Raw genomic sequence first — 23,639 nt, forward strand, 5'->3', positions numbered from 1 at the left:
ATCTGACTTGCAATAAAAGGAAGGTGTAGATTTTAACCTAAATCTTCTGTGGACTAGACCTGAGGTTAGCAAGAGGTGAACTGATGATTAAGAATACTCTCTTCAGGAACACTCTTTCTACTTGAAAGAATCCTAGGAAAATCTTAGAGGCTCTAGACTGATCCAACTTTTAAAACATAGCTATGTAATCTACAACATTATTCTGAAGATTTCTCTGGCAATTCCTAGAATTTTATGTCTTTCTATCATGTCTGTTGCAATGAAAAAAAAGGGTGCTTAATTTACTATCTCAGTTTATGTAAACTTTTGCTCAACAGAAGTAAAGGCTTTTTAGCTATCTATTCTCCATTTTTCCCTTCACAGTTTATGGCCCTGGTGTCATGTGGAGACATGACTTAACTATGCCCTGATCATAAAAACAACTTATATTTTCTAATAGTTTCCTCTGAGAAATCTAATATTTTCTTCTAATTTATCCTATCTTCTCTTCTGATGGTATTACAGATTTGATTTATTTTTTATTTTTGTAATTTTTTAACTTTACTGAGGAACAACTGATATCTACTTAAACTGTACAGTGATGATTTGATATATATATTTACATTTGATACATTATACAAGATCAAGATAATGAACACATCCGTCACCTCACATAGTTAACTTTATTTTTTTTACTGAAGTATAGTTGCTGTACAATATTATATAAGTTACAGGTGTACAATATACTGACTCACATTTTTAAAGGTTATACCTTATTTGTAGTTATCATAAAATGTTGGCTATATTCCCTGTGTTGTACAACATATCCTTGTAGCTTATTTTATACTTAGTAGTTTATATCTCTTACATCCTTACCCCTATATTTATTTCTTAATTTCAAAATTTTCATTTACATTTACTTAATATTGTTAACAATAAAATATTTTAAAAATTCAGAAAATATTTCAGAAATACAAGATGTCACTTTATCCAAATTTTTTAAACATTTTATGATATTTGCTTCATTAAAAAGTAAAATGAGTGGATATAATTTAAGGCCTTCCCCCTCCGCAGAAGTATTCATTATGCTCAACTCGGTGTGTGCTGTTCCTATACATATTAGATTTCTTCTACTTGTATATCAATAATCAATGCAGTGTTTTTGAGATTTGTCCATGTTGATACATGCAGATATAGTTCATTTTAATTGCTTCATATTATTTTACCGTTTGAAGAAATCAGTTGCCTCATCTAATCTCCTCCTGCGGGACTTTGAGACGGTTTTGACTTTTTCATCATCAGAAACAGTGCTAAAGTGCATATCTTTACATGAGTTCCTTTGCCTATATGTTAGGAGTTTCTCTAGGTTCAAAGCACTGAAGTAGAATTCCTAGATCGCAGGCTGTGTTGCACATTCTTCTTTCTAGGTAACACGAAATGGGCTTCCTTAATGTTTACATCAGTTATACTACTACCAACTATACAGAAGAGTTCCAGTTTCCACATATGCTTGCCTACGGGAATTTTCAGACTTCTAAAATTGTTTCAAAATAGATAGGCATGAGATGCTATCCCAGTGATGTTTTCATCTATATTCTGCATTTTTCTGAACAAGAAAAATTTAAATGTTTATGGTCATGGTACTTTCCTATTGGTTTGCCTTGCAAATCTCTTATACCAGCCAGGAGCTCACTCTTTCACTTTGCTAATGATCTCTTTTTCTTTCATTTTTTTTGAACAAAGGTTTTTATTCCTAATGTACTAAGATTTATCAATCTTTCTCTTTATTCCTTGTACATTTTATCTTCCTTCATTTTTTAAACTAAAATCCTCCCTATTTCAATATTATAAGGAGATTTCCTTATATTAACTTCTAAAAATCTTAAAACGTTGCTTTCAGCTTTTGATTCGTTCAAAATTTACTTCTGTGCATTGTACCTGGTAGCAATGAAATTGTGTAATTTACTCTATAAATTGTCACAGTGGCCTTTTTAAATTGTCCATTCTCTTTCCTCACTGAATTGTAATTCTACTTCCATTATAGATTCCTATTTACATGTGGCCTACTCAAGGCTCTCCATTCTGTTCTCCTGGTTTATTTGGATATCTCTGCCCAACACCACACAGATTTAATTGCTTTAGCTTTATGATAAATCTTCATGTGTGACAGGATACAACACTTCCTGTTATCTTTCCTTAAAATCATATCATCTATACTTAATCCTACATTTTTGGGACTTCCCTGGTGACGCAGTGGTTAAGAATCTGCCTGCCATCGCAGGGGACACAGGTTCGAGCCCTGGTCCGGAAGATCCCACATGCCGTGGAGCAACTAAGCCCGTGCGCCACAACTACTGAGCCTGAGCTCTAGAGCCCATGAGCCACAACTACTGAGCCTGCGCACTACAACTACTGAAGCCCCCGCGCCTAGTCTGTGCTCCGCAACAAGAGACGCCACCGCAACGAGGAGTAGCCCCCGCTCGCTGCAAGTAGAGAAAGCCTGTGCACAGCAACAAAGACCCAACACAGCCAAAACTAAGTAAATTAAAAAAATAAATTTATTAATAAACCCCTACATTTTAAATATTAGTATTAGATTAGCTTTTTGTATTCTGTGAAAACCCCTTTGGGATTCTGATTAGAATTACATGGAGTATATAAATCACTTTGGGGTAAGTGGATACCTTTATGGTACTGAGTCTTCCCTTCCCAGAATATATGGCCTATCTCTCCACTAATTTATCTCTCCTCTTTTATACTCTTTAACAATTGCTCCATCAATATCTTACGTATTCCTTTTTAGATTTATTCTTAGATGCCTTTTAAAAAAACTATTTTAAGTACTGTCTTTTAAAACGACTCTGAGTTGATGATGGATATGCAGGATTTCTATTAACTTTTGTATATTCATCTTATACCCAGTAATCTTCTAAAAGTTTGTCTGAAGTTTCTATTTAGACAATCATTATTTGCATATAACACAAACTGCTTTTTTCCCCAACCCTTACATCACTTACTTATCGTATGCTAGTTAGGACCAGAAGTATAAAAATAAATAGCAGCAGTGACAGGCGGCATCCTGGTCTGGTTATGGATTTTAAAAGGAACGCTTCTACCATTTCACCATTAAGCACAATTTTTACTAAAGATCTTCCATGGACACCTTTTATCAACTTAAGAAAACATCCTTTTGTTCTTGGCTGACTACATTTTTTTAAAAATTATTGTGAATTGGTATTGAATTTTATCAAACGTTTTACTCTGTATCTGTTGAGGTTTTGTTCTCTGTGTTTAATCTGTAACTGCTGTCAATTATTTTAATCGAGTTTCTTTTTTTTTTAAATATTTATTTATTTATTTGGCTGCGCCGGGTCTTAGTTGCAGCACACAGGATCTTCGTTGCTGTGTGTGGGATCTTTAGCTGTGGCACGTGGGATCTTAGTTGCAGCATGTGGCATCTAGTTCCCTGACTAGGGATTGAACCTGGGCCCCCTGCATTGGGAACACGGAGTCTAAACCACTGGACCACCAGGGAAGCTCCCTCGACTTTCTAATGTCAAGCAATCATTGCATTCCTGGAATAAATTCCACTTTAAATAAGCCTCATAAAAGTGAGTTGGCACCTAGCAACCAGATCTTGGTTTCAAATACCCTTGTCCATTAAACCAGTGCTCCTTAGAGAAATGGCTGATTCTAAGACTGCGGGAGGGAAATATACAAGATGAGCCTGAAGTATCTTGTAAAACCAGAAAGTAAGAAAGTGCTAAGAAGAAAGAGAAAAGAAAAGAAAGGGAAAAAAAATAAAAGAAAGAAAAGAACAGGCAAGGCAAGGAAAGGAAAACAAACAAAAACAATGATGATAGTGTGTGAGAGGGACAAGATTGCCAACTAAAAGGGCTCCTAATGGCCAAAGCCGAACAAATAGAGCAACAAAATTACATAGTTTATGTTGGTTTATAACCCGAAGTATAAAAGTAAATATCAATGCATTCATAGTAATATAAACGATTGAATAAATAAACAGGAAAGAACAAACAAATCTCCCATGTGGAAGAATTCAAAATAATTTACATAGATACTGCACGCTCAGGAGGAAGAACACTACTGCACACTCCTTAAGCGTGGGCCGTGCAGAGCGACTTCCTTCCAAAGAGGACGGTATGGAAGGGGTGGTGGGAGAGACACTTCACAGTGGAAACCTGACAAACACTACCTCAGCCACGTGATCAAGGTTCACCTAAATAATGATGAGTTATAGTGATAATACGCAACCTTGATACGATGTGATAAAAACGGCACTTTAACTTGTGGTCTCCCTCCCCCAAATCTATCCCAGTCTAATCATGAGAAAAACAGCAGACAAATCTCACTGAGACAAATGTCCCAAAATAGTTAACCAGGACTCCTCAAAACTGTCAAGGTCAGCAAAAACAAGGGAAGTCTCAGAATCTGCCACAACCAAGAAGAGCGTAACGAGACAAGATGAGAAAATGTAATGGTTATCCTGGATAGGATCCTGACACAGAGCAAGGACATGAGGTGAAACGATGGAAATGGGAACAATGAATGGACTTTAGTTAATAATAATGTATCGACATTGGTTCCTTAGTTGTGACAAATGCACCATAAAACAATAAGATGTTAATAATTGGGAAACTGGGTATGGGGCATACAGGAAATCTCTCTACTGTCTGTGCAATTGTTTGGTAAATGTATAACTTTTCTCAAATGAAAAGTTTAGCTTTTACTTTTTAAACAGTGAGTTGGGGATACTTCTTTCATCTTCTTTCAGCACCAATTTGTATAAAATATTATCTCCTTCACTACAGGTTTGGTTGAACTCCTCTGTAAAATCATCAGAGCCTGGCAGCTTTCCGGGCGAGGAGGGGGTTAAAAAACTTTTTATCATGAAACATTTTAAACATTTGTAAAAGTAGAAAAATATATAATATACAGTCAACTTCAACAGTTATCAAATATAGCCAATTTTGATTCATCTACACCTCCAGCTATTCTCCTCTTTCAGTATTATTGGAAGTAAACCCAGACATCACAGTACTTCACTGGCAAATATTTCTCTGTATATCTCTAAACAGTAAGAACTCTTTTGAAACATATGACCATAATATCAAGTTTATATCTATATATTGACAATAATTCTTAATGTCAAATACCCAGTTAGTGGTCACAAGTCTAATTGTCTTATAATTTTTATGCGTATGTGGATAAATTAGTGTTGCTGAAAACTCTGCACTATTTTTTCATTTTGTACTTCACTGGTTTTTATTTCATTATTTCTTTCCTCTTCTCTCTTATGTTTATTATTCTTTATTGCTGCTTGAGTTAAATGACTGATTAATTTAAAATCTTTTCTTTTCCTATTACATACATTTAAAGGTGTATATCTCACCATAAGTTTTGATTTAGTTACACTGCCTAAGTTTGTGTAAATGGAGTGTTTTCATTTTCATTCAGCTTAAATATTTTTAATTTCTCTTATAATTTATTTGCTTAAAAGTGAATAATATATATATATATCAGAATCACTTTGCTGTACACCTAAAACTAACACAATATTGTAAATCAACTGTACTTCAAAAATTTTTTTAAGCGAATAACAAAATATTTTATTAAAAATTTCAAAGTTATTCTGTTTTGAGGGGTTATTACTGATTTCTGGTATTACTGACTGTGAACAGAGATCATGAAAAGTATGACATTGATATATTTGTGCAATAAGTATTTTATAGTATAAATTTTATGAAAGCAATGACTTCATTTTATTTTCTCTTGGATAAGCTGAACAGATAAATGAACAAAATAATACGCAGGGCCTATTTCCAAAATTTAGCACATATACAGAAACATGTCCTGAAGTTTGGCACCTACCGTTCTAAACTCTTAGAAAGACATGTCTACTTGGCTTTTTAACTTATGAAGTTGGCTGTTGTGAACAAGAGAAAAACACCCCTGGTTCTATTTCCAGAGATACATTATGGATATATTTCAGCTAACGATAAACACTGTGAATGGTGTGTTGTCCAAGATGCTTCTCTTCTTTGGATGATACTTTAAACTCAACTGCCACGACCGCTGCTAACATCAATATATTAACACAAGGAGACAAGTCCAAGCTTATGAGACTATAACCAAGTTTTTCCAAAATCGGTTGATTTACATACACTAATAACAAATGATCAGAAAGAGAAATTAAGAAAACAATCCAATTACATCAAAAATAATAAAATACCTAAGAACGCGTTAAACCAAATGTAACTCTAAGACAATGATGACAGAAATTGAAGAAAAAACAAATAAATGGAAAGACATTCTGTGCTCATGGCTTGGAAGAGTTAATATTGTTAAAATGTACATACTACCCAAAGCAATCTACACGTTCAATGCAATTTCCATCAAAATCCCAATGGTATTTTTCACAGAAATAGAACAAGCAATCCTAAAATATGTATGAAACCACAAAAAAAATGTGAATAGCCAAAGCAATACTGAGAAAGAACAAAGCTGGACACATCATGCTTCCTGATTTCAAACCGTATTACAAAACTATAATAATCAAAAAAAGTATGGTGTTGGCATAAAAACAGACACATAGATCAACTGAACAGAATAGAGAGCCTAGAAATATAGCCACACATATATGGTCACTTAATCTATGACAAAGGAGGCAAGAATATACAATGAGGAAAAAACAGTCTCTTTAATAAATGGTGTTGGGAAAACTGGACAGTCACAAGCAAAAGAATGAAATTGGACCACTATCGTACACCATACACAAAAATTAACTCAAAATGGATTAAAGACTTGAACATAAGACCTGAAACCATAAAACTCACAGAAGAAAACACAGGCAGTAAGCTCCTTGAGATCAATCTTGGTGATGATTTTTTTGGATTTGACACCAAAAGCAAAGGCAACAAAAGGAAAAATAAATAAAGGGGACTACATCAAACTAAACAGCTTCTGCACAGCAAAGGAAACCATCAACAAAATTAAAAGGTAACCTACTAAATGGGAGAAAATATTTGTAATCATATATATGTTAAGGAGTTAACATGCAAAATATGTAAAGAACTCATATAAGTCAGCAGCAAAACAAACAGACAAACAATCCAATTCAGAAATAGGCAGAAAATCTGAATACAGGCATAGCTTGTTTTTTTGTGCTTACTTTACTGTGTTTCATATTTGTGTTTTTTACAAATTGAAGGTCTGTGGCAATCCTGTGTTGTCAGATTATGGTTAACATTTTTTAGCAGTAATGTATTTTTTAAATTAAGGTATATATATATTTTTTAATACATAATGCTATTGCACACTTAACAGACTACAGTGCAGTATAAACATAACTTTTATACGCACTGGGAAACCAAACAATTCATGTGACTCACTTTATTGTGACATTCGCTTTTTTGCAATGGTCTGGAACCAAACCTACAATATCTCCAAGGGACGCCTGTAGACCTTTTCCCAAAGAAGACATACAGATGGGCAACGGGTACATGAAAAGGTACTTAATGTAACTAATCACTTGGCAAATGCAAATCAAAATCACAATATGATATCATCTCATACCTGTTAGAATGACTATTAACAAAAAGACAAGAAATAAGTGTTGGCTAGGATGTGGAGAAAAGGGAACCCTTGTGTACTATCAATGGGAATGTAAATTGGTAAAGACTCTATGGAAAACGATACGGAGGTTTCTTAAAAAATTAAAAACAGAACTACCATATGATCCAGCAATTCCACTTCTGGGTATTTATCCAAAGGAAGTAAAATCACTATCTTGAAAAGATATATGTACCTCCATGTTCGTTTCCACATTATTTACAATAGGTAAGACATGGAAATAATCTAAGTGTCCATTGATGGATGAATGGATAAAGGAAATCTAGTATACAGTATATACAATGGAATATTATTCAGCCATAAAAAAGAAGGAAATGCTGCCATTTGCAACAATGGATGGACTTTGAGGGCATTATGCCAAGTGAAATAAGTGAGACTGAGAAAGACAAATACCACATGATCTCACTTAGATGCGGAATCTTAAAAAAAAAAAAAAGACAAACTCATAGATACAAAGACAGAGGCAGGGAGAGGGGAGGGGTGGGCAAAGTGGGTAAAAGGGGGTCAAACGGTACAAATTTCCAGTTATAAAGTAAGTCCTGAGGATGTAATATATTGCATGGTGACTATAGTTAATAATACTGTATTTTATATTTGAAAGTTGCTAAGAGAGCAGTAGATCTTAAAATTTCTCATCACAAGAAAAACAGTTTGTAAGTGTGTGGCAAAGGATATTAGCTAGACCTACTGTGGTGATCATTTCGCAAAATACGGGTAGCCCCTGCTTTTTAAAAGTTTGCTTTGCACGACTTCACTTTTACGAAAGACCTACATTTGTACTTTTTTTCACTAACCAAAAGAAATCCAAAGCTTATTTTTACTATTACAAAAAAAGGTAATTGTGTCTCGCTTTACACCATTTCAGCTTACCAAAGGTTTCACAGGAATGTTCTCCTTTCAGATAGCAGGGGGAAACCTGTATACATATATTGAACCATTATGTTGTATACCTCAAATTAATATAATGATATATGTCAATTTCATCTCAAAAAAAAAAGAAACAGAAAAATAGGTTAGTTCACCCTGTAATCCTAATCCTCCTTCTTTGACTACTAGCAGTTAGAAAATCAGTTGTATCACCCACTGCGCTGCTGTGAAACAAAACTAAACACCTGTCCCCAAGAAATCTAGCAGTAGGAATTGACATGTTTAGGTACTACAGCTTCAGGCCCCCTTACTTCTGGGTTTCCAAACTCTGAATCTCCCTTCTTGGCTGCCCTCTTGTCTACCAGAAGCCAGACAATACAGCTGTCCAAACAGCTGTGCAGCAATGCCAAGAGGAAGGGCACACTGGGCAAAATCCTGAAAACTCACCAAGGCAATATCACCTGGGTTGTTTGCAATGTTCCTATTTCTACATGCGTCTCTTAAATTAAAAGAAATTATCTCTTCTTGTTTAAATAACAGTTATTTAACACTGTGACTTTTGCTTTCTACAAATGACTAAGAGGGAAAATAAACTCACATGCTGCACAGGGCAGGGAACCAACAAGTTAAAAATAAGACTAGGACTAAAGCTCTCAAACACTGTGCAGATATTTGAAGAAGAGAACCCTGCAGTTAAACAGAGACCCACTAGAAACTGTGGGTCCACAGGCATGAAGTTTGTTTAATGTGTTTTTGTATCAGTGAATCCAGCTAACTCCAGGTATCACCACAGCTGGCTGTTCATACTGTGGCACTGAATGAATAAGATCTGGCGAGGGATTCTGCTGACCTAAGTTTGCCCCATTCTCCAGCAAGGATGTCACAGAGGGTCCAAGGATTCTGATCTCCCTACTTCCTCCAACTCTTCTCTGCTTTTTCTCAAATTCCTGATACAACTGTCAAATATCCTAATCTTTGACAGTTATTCCTTGGATGTTCTTGTGCAAAAAAACAAGAGGATATGGTTTTGAATTTAGCTGATGGTACAGTATGGTAACACCCAGCCAGTGTCTGAATATCCAGATGTAGGAAAAAAGGGAATCCTGCAACAGGTTAAATGGGGATACTATGCTTCCTTAGTGTCTTGAGATGAGTAATCAAAAATGGATATTTTTCTTTTTCCCAAACAGAATGGGATGAAAAGGAACCACACAGTGTTGTTAACTTTGCATAACTAAACCAAACATTTAAAAAATTATGTTTGGTAGAATATTAGTGTTCTTGAGATACTAATAAAAAACAAAGACAAACTCACAGTGGTAGAAGTGACATTCTTTAAAAAAAATTTAATACAAATGTAAAAAAATAAACATATTAAGCCATTTTTCATGTCATTTTGAAATAGTCTCTGAGATACTCCTGTGTCATAAATACATATAAAAATACTTTTTTTAAAAAAATCCAAATACGTATTTTTAACTCATGAACCCTGATTGCTATTAAATAAATAAAATTATCTTTTTAAGTTTGGATAAAAAAGAATAATCAGAAAGAATTCAGCCTATAAAATATTAAATAGACAAATTTCTAGTAATTAAAACAATTTAGGCTATTGTAAGAATAGACTAAATAAGGTTAATAGAAAAGAATAAGCCATCCAGTAATTGAGGCGGCTTGATAGGGATTGAATTTGGAAGATGGTAAATGCGACAGTAAAGGTTAGATACTAGTTAATTTCCCAACACCATTTATTGAACAGTTAATTTGGGCAAACACTCATTTTGATCCCTACCTCACACCAATGTAATTCCACCTAGAATATGCAAAGATTTACATATAGAAAAATAAAAACTATATGCATTCTACAAGATACTGGGAATGAATATACTCTTGGGGTAGAAGGGGCCTTTTTCACATATAACAAAGTTTAAGATGACATCAAAGTCTTACAGACAGAAAAGATCTTGCAGTAAATTGAGCCAGTGATAGAGAACACAAGCTGAAATACAATCTCCCAGAATAAAGAGAAACATGATCTTATAGCAGTTTGTGAAAAATAATGAAAGGTAAGTATGAAAACAATGGCAATAGTTATTTCATGGAAGAACAAATAAAGAACAAAGAAACAAATAGGAAACGTATAATATACTCAAAGATAGCTCTCCCAAGTAAAAACCTGAGTTAACAGAACAAAAGCACAGGCAGAACTGTTAAAAACCCATAAAGGAATGTGTCCAAGGTCATATAGCTAACTAATGATGGAGCTGGACTTTGAATCCAGACTTGCATCATTCCCAAATCCATATTCTTTCTTATTCCCACATGTGTCAATCAGCCAGCAAAAAGAAATCTTTCTACATGCAATGCAGTACCCTGAATTGAATCCTAAATCAGAAAGGGGACATTATTGCAAAAACTGGTGAAATTCCAAAAAAATCTGGAACTTAGTTAATAGTTTTGTGCCAATGTTAATTTCTCAGTTTCTATAATTACACCATAGTTACGTAAGTATTAACACTAGAAAACTGGTTAAAGAGTATGCAGGTGTGCGACTTCATGGAAGTCTAAAATTGTTCCAAAATAAACAGTGTGTTAAAAAAAAATAAAAGAAATCTCTCAAAAATGATGCCTTGGGTACTACCTTAAAAACTTATAAGTAGAAAGATTTATTGCATAGTCAAATTTTTAAAAGGCCATGTTTTGCATTAAAGACTTTGATTATAACAGGTTCACTGATGATTGTTAAAATAATTATCTGCTTCAATTATATAGAATTTTGAAAATACTTATATAACTTTTTCCATACATACCATTTTTCCTTTCATGTGGATAAAACATAGCATACTGTAAATATTATTCTTTAAAAGCATAAGGTGATCTGGTTGTGATGAACTGCTTTCCATTTCTGCTAGAAACGTAAGAAAAGTTCTGGGCTCATAACAGCAAGAATTAAATTTAGAGGCTTAATAGAACTGCCTGATTTTAGGAGCTGTCAGATACTGAAAGAATCAGGCATTCAGAAATAAATGAATCCTAGGAGCAGAAAAGCTGAAGCATATAATTAAGTTGAAAATTCAGGGTGGGGAATGACTAGGTAAGGAAAGAGGGGAAAAAATACTGAGAAAGAGGGAGAAAAAAGCAAAATAAAGGACATAAATAAAAATCAGGTCTTAGTTGTCTCTAAGGAATTGAGATGTGATCAATTATGGAATCGGAGGAAACAGTCGTATGAATAGTAGTAAATCAGATGGCATCAGGGCACTCACTCAAAGCCTTCCAATGGATCCTGTCACTCAGAGCATGAGCCAGAGATCTCTGGGGACCTTGATGACATACCCCTCTGCCCCCATCACTTCTGTGAATTATCTTCTACTGTTCATCCTCTCCCTCATGCCCTCCAGCCATCCTGTTTCTCCATGCTGTTCCTCAGGCAATCCAGGCCTTTGAACTTGCTCACCTCTCCTCCAGGAATGCTAACCCCTGCTGGAACTATCATCATGGTTCACTCCTTCTCCTCCTCAACATCCCTCTAATACTAACTTTTCAGTGATTTACTACTAAGAACACTCATGTTGATCCCCTACCATCCCACTTTCCCCTACCCTGATCTTATTTTCTCATAGCTGCCTCCACCATCTGACGGTAATTCCATCAAACACCTGTCTCCCCAATGGCTAGAATGTAAGCTCTCAGATGTTTGCCTGTTTTTTCCACTGATGCTTCCCCAATGCCTAGAATAGTGCTGGGTAGGGTTAGGGTTAGGTGCTCCATAACTTATTTGTTAAATCAGTCAATACATAAATGTGATTTTTCATTAACATTATTTAAAGATGAGTAACAAAACACTGGTAACTTTTCCAAAGCTGGTTTTTGAGCAACCAGAGTCACTTTTTGTTTGCCGGTGTTTTCTGGGTATTTTCTACACTGAACAATAACTTCTATAATGTTTTTAAAGGGGGTTTCGTTTCATGAAAAACTCGACAGTTATCTGTCTGAGATGATTTCAACTCAGGCTCATTCAATGTCAGAATCAGAAAGATACATTCTTTAGGGGCCTGTTCTTATGAACTTAAATAACATTTAGTTATTACCAGAAAAATCTTCCCATTATAAAAACTTTACATGAACAAACGCTCATTCGCAGGGCTGCAAATCATACAATCCCAACTTCCTCATTTTAAGGATGAATAAACAGACCTAGAAAAGCTGTCACTTCTTCACCTTCACTTTGAACATAGCTGATGAAGTGTTGAACAGGAGCTAGCTAGCCTGAACAAAGATGGAAACATTACAGAATGGCCTAGCTCAGAAACATTTTGCAATGCAGTAGAAGTCCAGATTGAACATTTTCAGTTCACCATTTAACTAAACCTTCATTTTCTTCAACTTATTCCCATGTCATTGCTCAAAGATGCTTGCGAGCAGCTTCATCGTATTGTTGGAACAGTCAAGATTCTCTTTGCCTTAAGATCACTAGCAGAGCAAACAACATGATCACCAAGTATTTTAGCATGCTCAAGGGCCACGGAACCTTCCAGAATCCACTCAACATTCAACCTCTTGTTCCAGCCCTCTGCCTTCCCTCTTGAGAGAAGTTCAAGGCCAGCTTATTTTACAAATTTCTTACACTTTTCAGCAGATGAATTGTCCATTAACTCTCATGAAATCAAATGGAAGCAGCTTTCAGGGTCTGAAAACATGCGGCTTCTCTTTTCAAAAAAGCATTCGCTGAGAAGTTGCACGCGTGCCATTGTTTTGTTATACGTGGGGGAAAAAATCTGATGTCATATTTTTTTCTCAGAGATAGCAGCAGCAGTTAACCCACACAAGTCCATTCCCCAGGTCCCCCGACAGCCATCTCTGATACTAGAGGGGCACACAGGCAGATACTTTGGCAAAGAAAGTCTACAAAATGAAGTTGCTACAGGCCAGAACAACCATATTGATTTTCAGTACAATTCAAAACACTAGGAAACATCAGTTTCCTAAACGGCACACGCTGAAATGGACAGGGAGATTACACCACCGAGAGTGGAGAGAAGGAAGACGATAAAAGACAATTACATTAGCAAACAGCTGAGTGTTCTTTTAGGCTGTTTATTTTTCAGGTTCGAAGAACTGAGAGGCTTGAATTAAGTTACACTGTCCTTATCTGAAAAATCTGAGATCGCTCCTTTACGGACATTGTGCTCACAGCTGGAAGCCTGGGCATCCAGTAGACCTTCAGGAAATAAAGCCGTACAACCCTTTGAACATTTGAACATCCTCCTTAAAGCTCAAAGAGTTCTTTTTCCCAATTAATATTGCCCGCTCTCTCAGCAAATGGCAGATCTGTTTAAACTGCATTATAAACATATTATTTACCAATACAGCATCCAGTTTGCTACAAGCAAATATTTTCCTTTGAAATCCTTAACGAGACAAAAATGCCTTTCAAGTCAGAGACTTCGGAAGGGAGGCTGGGAATCAGGACAGACCAGCTGGGACTTACCATGGCCCCCTCACTTCTTCTTTGGGCAACTTCTCTCTGCAGTCGGGCCACAGCCAACTTCTCCCTGGAGAAGCAAAAGCACATGATTAGTTGACCATCCTTCTCAAGGCAGAGGTACACTGGCCTGGCTTCAAAACATTCTTCTAAGGTCTCCAGAGGAACCCCTTCCTTGGTTTAGCTCACTTCCTCCACTAAACTTTCTATAAATATTTAAAGTGATTGGTCATGAGTGCATTGTTTTCACTGCGTGTCATGAAAGAGATCTTTTGCCTTGGATTTTATAATAGCCAAATGAATGCTCAATGCCAACTCAAAGCTTCCCTTTAAGTTCATTAACATATATCATTTGTAAATAAATTTTCCGTGGCTAAAATATTTCAGTTGTTCTTTCTGTATCAATTTTGCTCATAAATAGTTTTCATTATTCTTATTTATTTTGTTGCCCTGTGCTGATACTGAATTTAATAAAGCAAACAAAATGTAACTCTGTACCATTCTCGAAATAAAAATAGAAAATCCTTTGCAGGCTTGCTACATAACAGGCATGGGACTGAGCATTTTACCTATCTCATATGAGCCTGAAAACAACCCTATAACAGGTTTTATTATCCCCATTTCATAGATGTGGAAACTGAGGCTAAGAGAGGCTAAATAACATATGGAGCCCCCAGCTGGTAAGTAGTAATATTACAATCAAACTTTAGGTTCTCCTTAGTTCAAAACCTAAATAAAAATTCTGCATGTCATTTTTCATGGTCTAGGAAATCTGAAAATATGGAATTGAAAGTCAGATTATTTAAGTATTCTTCAGTTCACAACAGGGTTCATTTTGTGTCCTTTATAATTGCAATTCTGATTTCACTTACAAAAAAATCTAATATTCACCAAAATTTTAAGACTATTTTTGTAAAGTGACAGATATCTTCATTTTGGCCAGCTTTTCAATTATTCTTAAAATAGTTGAGAGATGAAGTAGGGATAAGTGAACTCTTCCAGTAATTCTCAAATCTTAGTTCTAGCAAGAATTTTCCCTGAAATCCTCTACTGCTACCGAGGTGTGAAGCTATTTCATCCCTCAGCCCTCCCTCTACACAGGATTCAGCTACATGTAAACAGAGAGGAAGCAACCTGAATCCCAGAGGAGGGAGAGGATTTCTCCCCTTCTAACTGCTTGTGTCTTTGAAATGCCCAAGACTATCAAGAAGGCATGTATTGGGTTGGCCAAAAAGTTCGTTTGGGTTTTTCAGTAAGATGCTACACAAAACCCGAACGAACTTTTCGGCCAGCCCAATATTTTAGTTTGGTTAAAGTGGAGTAGCTTTTTAGTAGGAATAGTTCTCTCTCTGAATAAACACCTAAAGACACAGACTAGAAGGAGGAAAATTAGAATCAGGAGACTTTTGGGGGATACAAGTTTTGGGAGCCTAGAGCAGGACCTGTGCTTATACCCTATGAGAGGGGCAAAAAGGTAAGAAGGAAGAAGCCAGAGAGAGATGGGGTCACGTGCCTCTTTTTGAGGTAAGCAAGGCACAGAGCCTACACGTGTTCTCTGACACAAGTCCCGATGAGCAGATGAAAAGACAGAGGGAAGAGAAGAACGCGACAGACTTCTGGCTTAATATGAAAATTAAACACATGGTAAATACTCATGAGGACAAAAAAAATAGAGAAGAACACACTTTATATTCTATGACTCAGTAAGTCCACTCTGAAGTATAAACTCAACAGAAACTCATATATATGTTCATTGAAAGGCATGTACTAGAATGTTTATAGGAGGACTACTTGTAATAACCTTAAACTGAAAATGCACACACCAATTAACAGTAGAATGGATAAACCTGAACATAGTTATACATTGAAATACCATAAACTACTGAGAAGGAATAATCAAGACCTCATCACAACAATACTGTTGAGTGAAATAAGCAAATGCAGAAGAGCATATATTTTATGATCTCATTTGTGAAAGTTCAAAGACGGCATAACTCCTACCTAGTTTGATAAGGTGAGAAAAAGAAAGACACAAATAACAAAAAGAAAGAGGTAAAATTGTTCATATTTACAGATGACATAATTTTCTAACCAGAAAATCCTAAGGAATTTACAAAACAACAATACAACTAATAATTTAGCAAAGTCACAGGATAAAAGTCAATATACAAAAATCAATTATGTTTTTATGTATTAGTATCACACAATTGGAAAATTAAGTTTAAAGAATCTGTAATAACATAAAATACTTAGGGAATAAATGTAATAAAAGACTTAAACTGCTACATAGGAACCACAAAACAATGCTTAGAACAATTAAAGGAGATTTTATACATACACATAAATACACACACACACACACACACACCACATTCATGGATTGAAAGGTTTACTATTACACTGTCAAAATTTTTACCAAAATAATCTATAAATTATTTCTCACTAAGATGTATAACTCCATGAAACTAAATAAAGAGAACCCAGAAGCTACTCTGGTACTAAGGATGATAATTAAGTTAATATAACAATACCTGAACTCATTGTTTTCTCTGTATACTGAATACGGAGACATTTACCTTCTAGTCTAAACTCTAAATCCACATTGTCTTATATTTTCCTTGACTGTTTATTTAGTATATATTTTCCTCTAAACAAGCCCATAAGTCCCTCCTTCACCACAAGGGTGGCACCCAAAATTGCTGATTGATGCATTTTTGCACGTGGTCAGTTGTGGTGTAGTTGGTGTAGTGTGGTGTAGCTGTGGTATAGCACTGTACCAGCTGCTGCCCTGAATGCTGAGATCACATTTAGTCCATCTCTATAACACCTAAGGTCCATTTAGTAGAAACAAAATAAATGTTTGCGATTTGCTGAGTGAGGAATCAGACACAGAATCTAATAACAATTTGCCTAGCGTGATAGAATTTCTAATAACTACCGATTTGCATTTACGAGTACACAACACACACACACACATACACAATGATTCCCACAGGGCACCTTCTGGTTCTACTTGGCCACAAAAGCTTTTTATACACATTTTAAATTATGATAAGCACAGCTTCCATGGACTACCAGGTAAATATCTGAGTAAGCATCAACAAAGTAAATTCCTATATAAGAACATTGAATGAGGGGATAATAGTACAGCAGTTCTCATATATTTGGGCCACAGGACCCCTTTGCATTCTGAAACGTTATTGACGACCCAAAAGAGCTCGTTTACATGGGTTATAGCTACTGATGTTGACCAAAAGACCTTCTGTTCAAGTAGGTTACGTTCATAAATATTTACCATATATAAATGAAAACAGGTAGTTTTAAAAAATATTTACCTATAAATTCATTAAAAATTAATAAACCCATGGTAACATAAGTAAAACATTTTTATGAAAAATATTATATTCCAAAACAAGAATAAATTTCAAAAGAAGAGTGACACTGCTTTAAAATTTTGCAAATATATCTTTAACATCTGGCTTAACAGAAGATAGCTGGATTCCCATATCTGCTTCCGCATTCAACTTGTTGTGAGAGCACATCATATAGATTCTAGAAAACTCCACTACATACTCACGAAAGAATGTGAGTAAAAAAAGGCAAATACTAGCTTATGAAAATAGTTTTGACGTTGTGGATCTCTTAAAAGGGTCTTGGAAGCACCCAGCGTCCCAGGCCCACACTTTGAGAACTTCGCCCCGAAGATAGATACAGAACTAGAAATGGAAGAACGTTCTGGAAAATTTCCTGGAATCATCATTTCTGATCGCTGAATCTTCAGAGAAAGATTTAATATATATACCAATAGGCTACTAATTTTTTAGAAGAGCAGTTTAGCACAAAGAAGACATTTCTAGAAACAGAACAAGAGTCTATCGTATCACTATCATCCTACTAAATGATAAAAATAATCCTAATACAGTGTAAAGGTTAGGAACATCATTATTTTATCCTTAAAATAGATTTCCTTTATCACACTATTAGGAAATATCACACGGTATAGGTGCTTGTCAAATCTTATTCAGTTCAATTTGAAAGAAAACTCCAATGGTTTTAGCCATTACATAGTTTTTAAGAAGGAAAATATTAATAAATCATAAAATTCTGTAGTCTGCCCACACATTTTATTTTTTGGCCTTCAATAAAGTATGAATGAACCAACATAGAAAACCAACATCTCAGAAGTGGTAGCACATTAGCCACTTGATTTGGTGAAACAGCGAGTAAAATACGTAAAACTAGAAACGTCAACTTTACTTTTGACCTACCGCCACGTGAGCAGAGACGTGCTCGACTTCAAACAGCCATGTGGAAACGTGTGACACAAATGTGGAGAATCTCAGAGTAGTCTGGCTCACAGGAAAGATAATCCCCAACCCTAACCCTGCTCTCTGGTCATCCTAATTTACAAATTGGAAAATCGCTTTAGTCGACTTTATGGGATCTACTCTCATTCAAAGCAGCCTGGTGATGAAGGACAATTTGCATGACCAACAAATACAAATGCCTCTTTGGGTCCATGCTCTGTAATTGTTCTAAATCATTTATTCAGGAAATGCAACATATATAATGTCATGGAGCAAAGACTTCTAAGGGTTCCGAATAACAGCCCAGGGTTTTCTACAGGGTGGGTGGGCAAGACCAGTGCCAGTTAAGTTCCACTACAGGAAGGGTACCCCAATTTTACGTACTAGGAGCTATTTTATGTAGTAGGCCTCTGAAACATATTTCCTTTGAAAAGAGGGTTTCAAGGCTAAAACACACCAAAAAGGTTCTTTCTTGAGGTTCTATACTTTGTATCTCCCAAATCTTTCAAGTTTTTGGTATTCCATGTGTGTGCAGTTTATGTCAGCAGGAGTTTTTCTTAGTAGGAATTGTATTTTTTTGTGTATGAAAGAAGAATTGTCATTCTTTATTAAAATTAAGGAAGTAATGGAGTTGTTGAATGGGTGAAATTATCTATGATCAAATTCTTAGGATTTCTAGATGTTAATATTTCTGGGCTCAAATTATGAACTTAAAGTATTAAAAATAAATGGGTCTTTTTTTTTTTTTTTTTTTAACAGTAATCTCATCTGCCCTTGGGTTTAGTAGTTCCTTGGCAAACCGTATCTTCAAACCCCCATGGTCCCAATATACGTGTGAAACCAACTGGGACCATCATCTTTTTTATGCAAATTCGGGGTTCTTAAAAACAGCTTTGTGTAAAAAATAAGGAATCCTTGCCTTGCATGCTACCCAAGGCAAATTAAACACACTCCCAAATACTTGTGTTCCTATTTGAAGGTCTTCGCTCATCTGCTAAAAACTGACAACTGTGCTTTTGCAATACGTCTCTGTCTTGTTTTGTGTTTGTAGCAAAGCCAGTAGCTCATTACGAAGGGGGTATTGACTTTATGATAGCAAAACAAATGCCCAGAGATATTTTATCAAGAGCTGTGGACCCTTACTTACAGAACAGGGATAAAAGAAGGATATAAAGAATAAACACACAATAAAACAAAAGTGGTGACAACACTTACTTCTCTTTCAGTTAAATGCAAAGAGAATCTTTCCCTCCAAGAAGGGTGAAACAGAGCTACATTTTTATTCAATTTTATGCACAAATGGCGAATTAGTCCCAGGTTTCTAAATCCTTCAGTGCAGCCGCAGACAATCTCAACTAAAGATCATAATAAACAACAACAAAGTTATTTATGTGAACCATGGATCTTCAGAATACCACAGATACATGTGCACGTTAAGCCCATGGAAAGATTGCCTACAATGATACCAACAGGATGCTGGCATTTGTAAAAGCCAGAAAAGACCTGCAAGGTTTGGATGTTTAGAAAAATGTTCCCCAAGGGGTAAGCAGCTTTCGAAGGGGGACTGTATTCAGTTTGTGATGTGTGGAGACGTTCGACTTCTGGGCACCGAACAGCCATCTGTTGCGGGAGTGGGGAAGGCAGGCCTGTCTGGAGACAAATCAGTGTTCTGTTGCCATTTTCAAGGAAGCCCTGCACCCGTCCTGAATGGGTAACGATGACACCACGGTACAGCCCTGCTCTCCACCAGGCAGATGGTACCCCCGTGAGGCTGCCCTGGAGGAAGGGCCGCACTGGCACGCAGGGTGAGTGCGGAGAATTACTTCTACTCATTGTGAGTCTCATCACCCCAGACTGCTCTATACACACAATGCATTTGAAGGGCGCAGATCGAAATGCACATCCAGCAAGCTGTCAGTGCAGTAAATACTCTGTGTGTTTTCATCAAATTGCCAGCTAATCTGTACAATTCCTACTTGACTCTCCTGGAAAAATAAAGCATAACAACTAAGCATGCTCACATATGTATTTAAAAAGAAAAAAAAAAAACATTATGGGGCATCTTACAAACCCAAAGTCAATTTCCTTTACTGTGGGAAAGAGATCGGGATATTAAAGAATCTTCTAATATCCCCCCAAACTGGACCTTCATGTTAGTTTTGGTTGTTAGGTTAAGCGCCTATATTCTAAAGTATTTAAAACTCAGTTATTTTTATGTATTATATAATATATACATCTATCTCTATTTTAATTTATTTGGAATATTCTGCTGATTATATACAGTAATCCAATGATGATGGAAATTCTAATTCATTCAGCAAACACTTAAAGTGAGTTTAATGAGTTTATGCGAGGCCTGGCCCAGTACTAGGCACTGGGAAATAAAGATAAATAAGACGGTTCTAAAATCAGAGAGCTTAGGGTCTAACAGACAGAAAGCATATCTAGGCACACCTGTGTCATAAGATGCACTAAGCATAACATGAGTGCTGGGTATTCAAAGTTGGATTCAAAGCTAGCTTTTAAAATAAACGTTAGGTAACGATTTTATCAAAAAATAGAAATTAAACTGCCTTTAAATGGGAAGGTGCATTCTCCTATTTCTAAGAAAGTTATTTTTCAAATTTCAAGCTTTTTAGCAACAAGTCATATAGAAAAACAGGTCTGTTTCCGCAAGTCTTTTAATTATAGAGAATCTCTATTATAGGTCTTGGTTGCACCATTCCCTAAATTCCTTAAGTTTGGCAGGTGATGGTATTGGACTTCAGTTCAGTTCCAAGTGCTGCCCCTTTGGGTCATGGTTTTATCCAGGTCACTTTTCAGAGACACTCGACCAACTTCTTCAGCCTTTTCCATTCCAATACATCATATCACAATTTTAAAAGATAAGAGTAATGGTTAATATTTATTGAACAGTTAGTATGGCAAGCACGGTTCTAGATACGTGAAATATTTAAACTTCCAACAATCCCATGAGGCAGGTATTATTATCATCTCCAGGACACACAGCAATGATTCTCAAACTTTTTCAGAACCTTTTTACACTCTGAAAAAAAATCTTTGAGGACTTCAAAGAGCTTTTGTTTATGTGGGCTGTATCTGTCAATGTTTACGGTATTCAAAATGAAAACCAAGACTCTAAATATATATTAATTTACATATATTTACATATAGTAAAATACAAATACTATATATATTAATTTATTTGAAATAACAATAATAATTCCATTACAGGTAAACAACATATAATTATGACATACAACTATAGATTCCAAAACAAAAATTAGTAAAAAGAATGGCAGTGTTTTATAGTTCTGCTAATGTCTTTAATGTCTGGCTAACAAAAACGACATCTGGATTCCCATATCTACTTCTGTACTCAGGATGTTGCAATGTTAACATGTTGAAAAGCCTCTGGCAAACCACTGTATGCCCATGAGAGTGAAAAAGACAAATAACATCTTAGTACTCTTGGAAAAACAGTTTTGACCTCTGAATTCTTGAAAAAGTCATAGGGCCCCTGGACCCCCCGGTCCACAGTCTGAGCGCTGCTGATGTACAGTGACTCCTATCTTCCATGGGGAAACTGAGGCTCAAGTAGGCTGGGAAACATGCCCACTGTGCCTTAGCTGTTAAATTTAAGTACAACCATGCATGTTTTTCCAAATCTTCAAAATAGTGATGAATACTTATTTAGTTAAAATCTCATTTGCTAGAACTTGTGCCTCTGTATTTATCATCACCTATTAACCACTGCCTCTACTGCTGGAGAAGGAATCATCAATTGAAACAGGCTGGGACCTGGGACCTGGGACCCTTTGTTACAACGCTGGCACCTGGACAAACATCTTGTCCAGCAAAAAAATACAAAGAAACTATAAGGGACTAAAAATGTGTGCATGCGCAGACAATGCAAATTATGGACAACAAGATACAAAGAGCTCAAAAAACCCAACTGCCACTTCTGAAGAGCAGGGAGCAAAAGCAGGGTACTGGGCATGCCCCCTGCACACAGCACCACCAAAGGGGTGGGCAGACCACCTAAGCCCCCCCTCCAGCCCGACCCCTGGACACACCCCTACCTTCACCCCATATTAGGATCCAGCTCGGCCCGCCTCGCAGAACGAGTGAGCAAGGGAACCTGTTGCTTCTTCTCGCTCCCCCCTGCTGCAGCAGGGGCCCCAATGAAGCCTTGCCTGGATTTCTTGTCTGGCCTCCGATCAATTTCTATTGACTAAGGAGGCAAGAACCCTGGTCGGTAACACAATAATGCAAGAAATAATGGGGGTGTCCAAGGATGAAACATCCTTGACCCTTTCAATAGCAATCAATGGGAAAACCACCGATCTAACTTTTCAAAGACACACTGAATTCCAAGTCCTATGAACCTACATCTCCAGCCGAGTAGAAGAAAAATACGAATGAAATTCCTAATATAAACCTATGCTCAGGCACACGTTCTGTTTCAATTAACACCACCCCCTCCCCATATTTTTTCCCTACAAAGATCTCACCAAATACCCAAGAGGAAATGAGATAAATGATTACTCTCATTTACACTTTGGGGCAGAGAGTCACACTCTAAAATCTTAGAGAGAAGTTTCAATAAATCATCAGCCTTCCCCATTTCTGAGTGGGCCCCACGAATAAGAGCATGGTAGCGACCTGGTGTGCGTGTGAAGAGAGCAGGTCTGCTCTCCCCAGAGGCCTAGAACCATTCTCCGCATACACAGGCATCCTGGGGAGGCGCCGGCCACAGAGGCAGGACAATGTCGAGTGCCAGGTGCGCCTGTGGAGTGGGCAGATGGGGAGATCGGGGGCAACAGTCCCTGAGTAATGGTTAAATTAATTAGCCTTTCTAAAGCAGATCATTTAATTACTCATCCACTCAGATATTCAGGGCAGGAACAGATTTAGAGAAAGTTTGGGAGCTACAACCCAGATGAAAGAAACTTGCATACAACTTTTTCCAACGCATAATGTCAGTGTTGGCCCTAAAACTTATAAATACTAAAAATCACCCTCTTATTCCACACTTTAGAGGAATCAATTAACATCCACAATGCATAACAGTCAGGAAGTTGAGAGTGGTTCTAAATTGGTGACATTAAACGATTTGGGTCAGCAAACACTAAGGCAGCGGGACTCAGGACAGCACACACACACACTGACTGTGGGAGAGAGAGGAAGTGTGGTAACAGTGCGCTGTGCTGACTAACCGATTCCCTTCCCACCAAGCAAACAAACAAACAAACGAACAAAAAAACCAGAAACTCTTTTAGAGAATACAGTATATTGGAATACAGAGATCATTAGTGAAAACAAACACACACTCTAATTTCAGTTGCCTG

At 36.5% G+C, this 23,639-nt stretch overlaps 1 protein-coding gene across 14 annotated transcripts in view; it reads right to left on the reverse strand.

Moving 5' to 3' along the window:
• The window catches only part of NCKAP5 (NCK associated protein 5), a 1,062,317-nt gene that overhangs the window by 556,665 nt on the left and 482,013 nt on the right, over nt 1–23,639 (reverse strand). For all 14 annotated transcript variants that reach the window (XR_009009050.1, XR_009009051.1, XM_057551412.1 and 11 more), the window contains one exon: nt 13,988–14,051. Coding sequence is in view for 12 of the 14 variants with exons in the window: in XM_057551412.1 (XP_057407395.1) it covers nt 13,988–14,051 (64 nt within the window). In the remaining 2 variants the exon portion in view is untranslated. The remainder of the gene's footprint in view (nt 1–13,987; nt 14,052–23,639) is intronic.

This window comes from Balaenoptera acutorostrata, chromosome 8 (assembly GCF_949987535.1).
Source record: "Balaenoptera acutorostrata chromosome 8, mBalAcu1.1, whole genome shotgun sequence".
Taxonomy (NCBI): Eukaryota; Metazoa; Chordata; class Mammalia; order Artiodactyla; family Balaenopteridae; genus Balaenoptera; species Balaenoptera acutorostrata.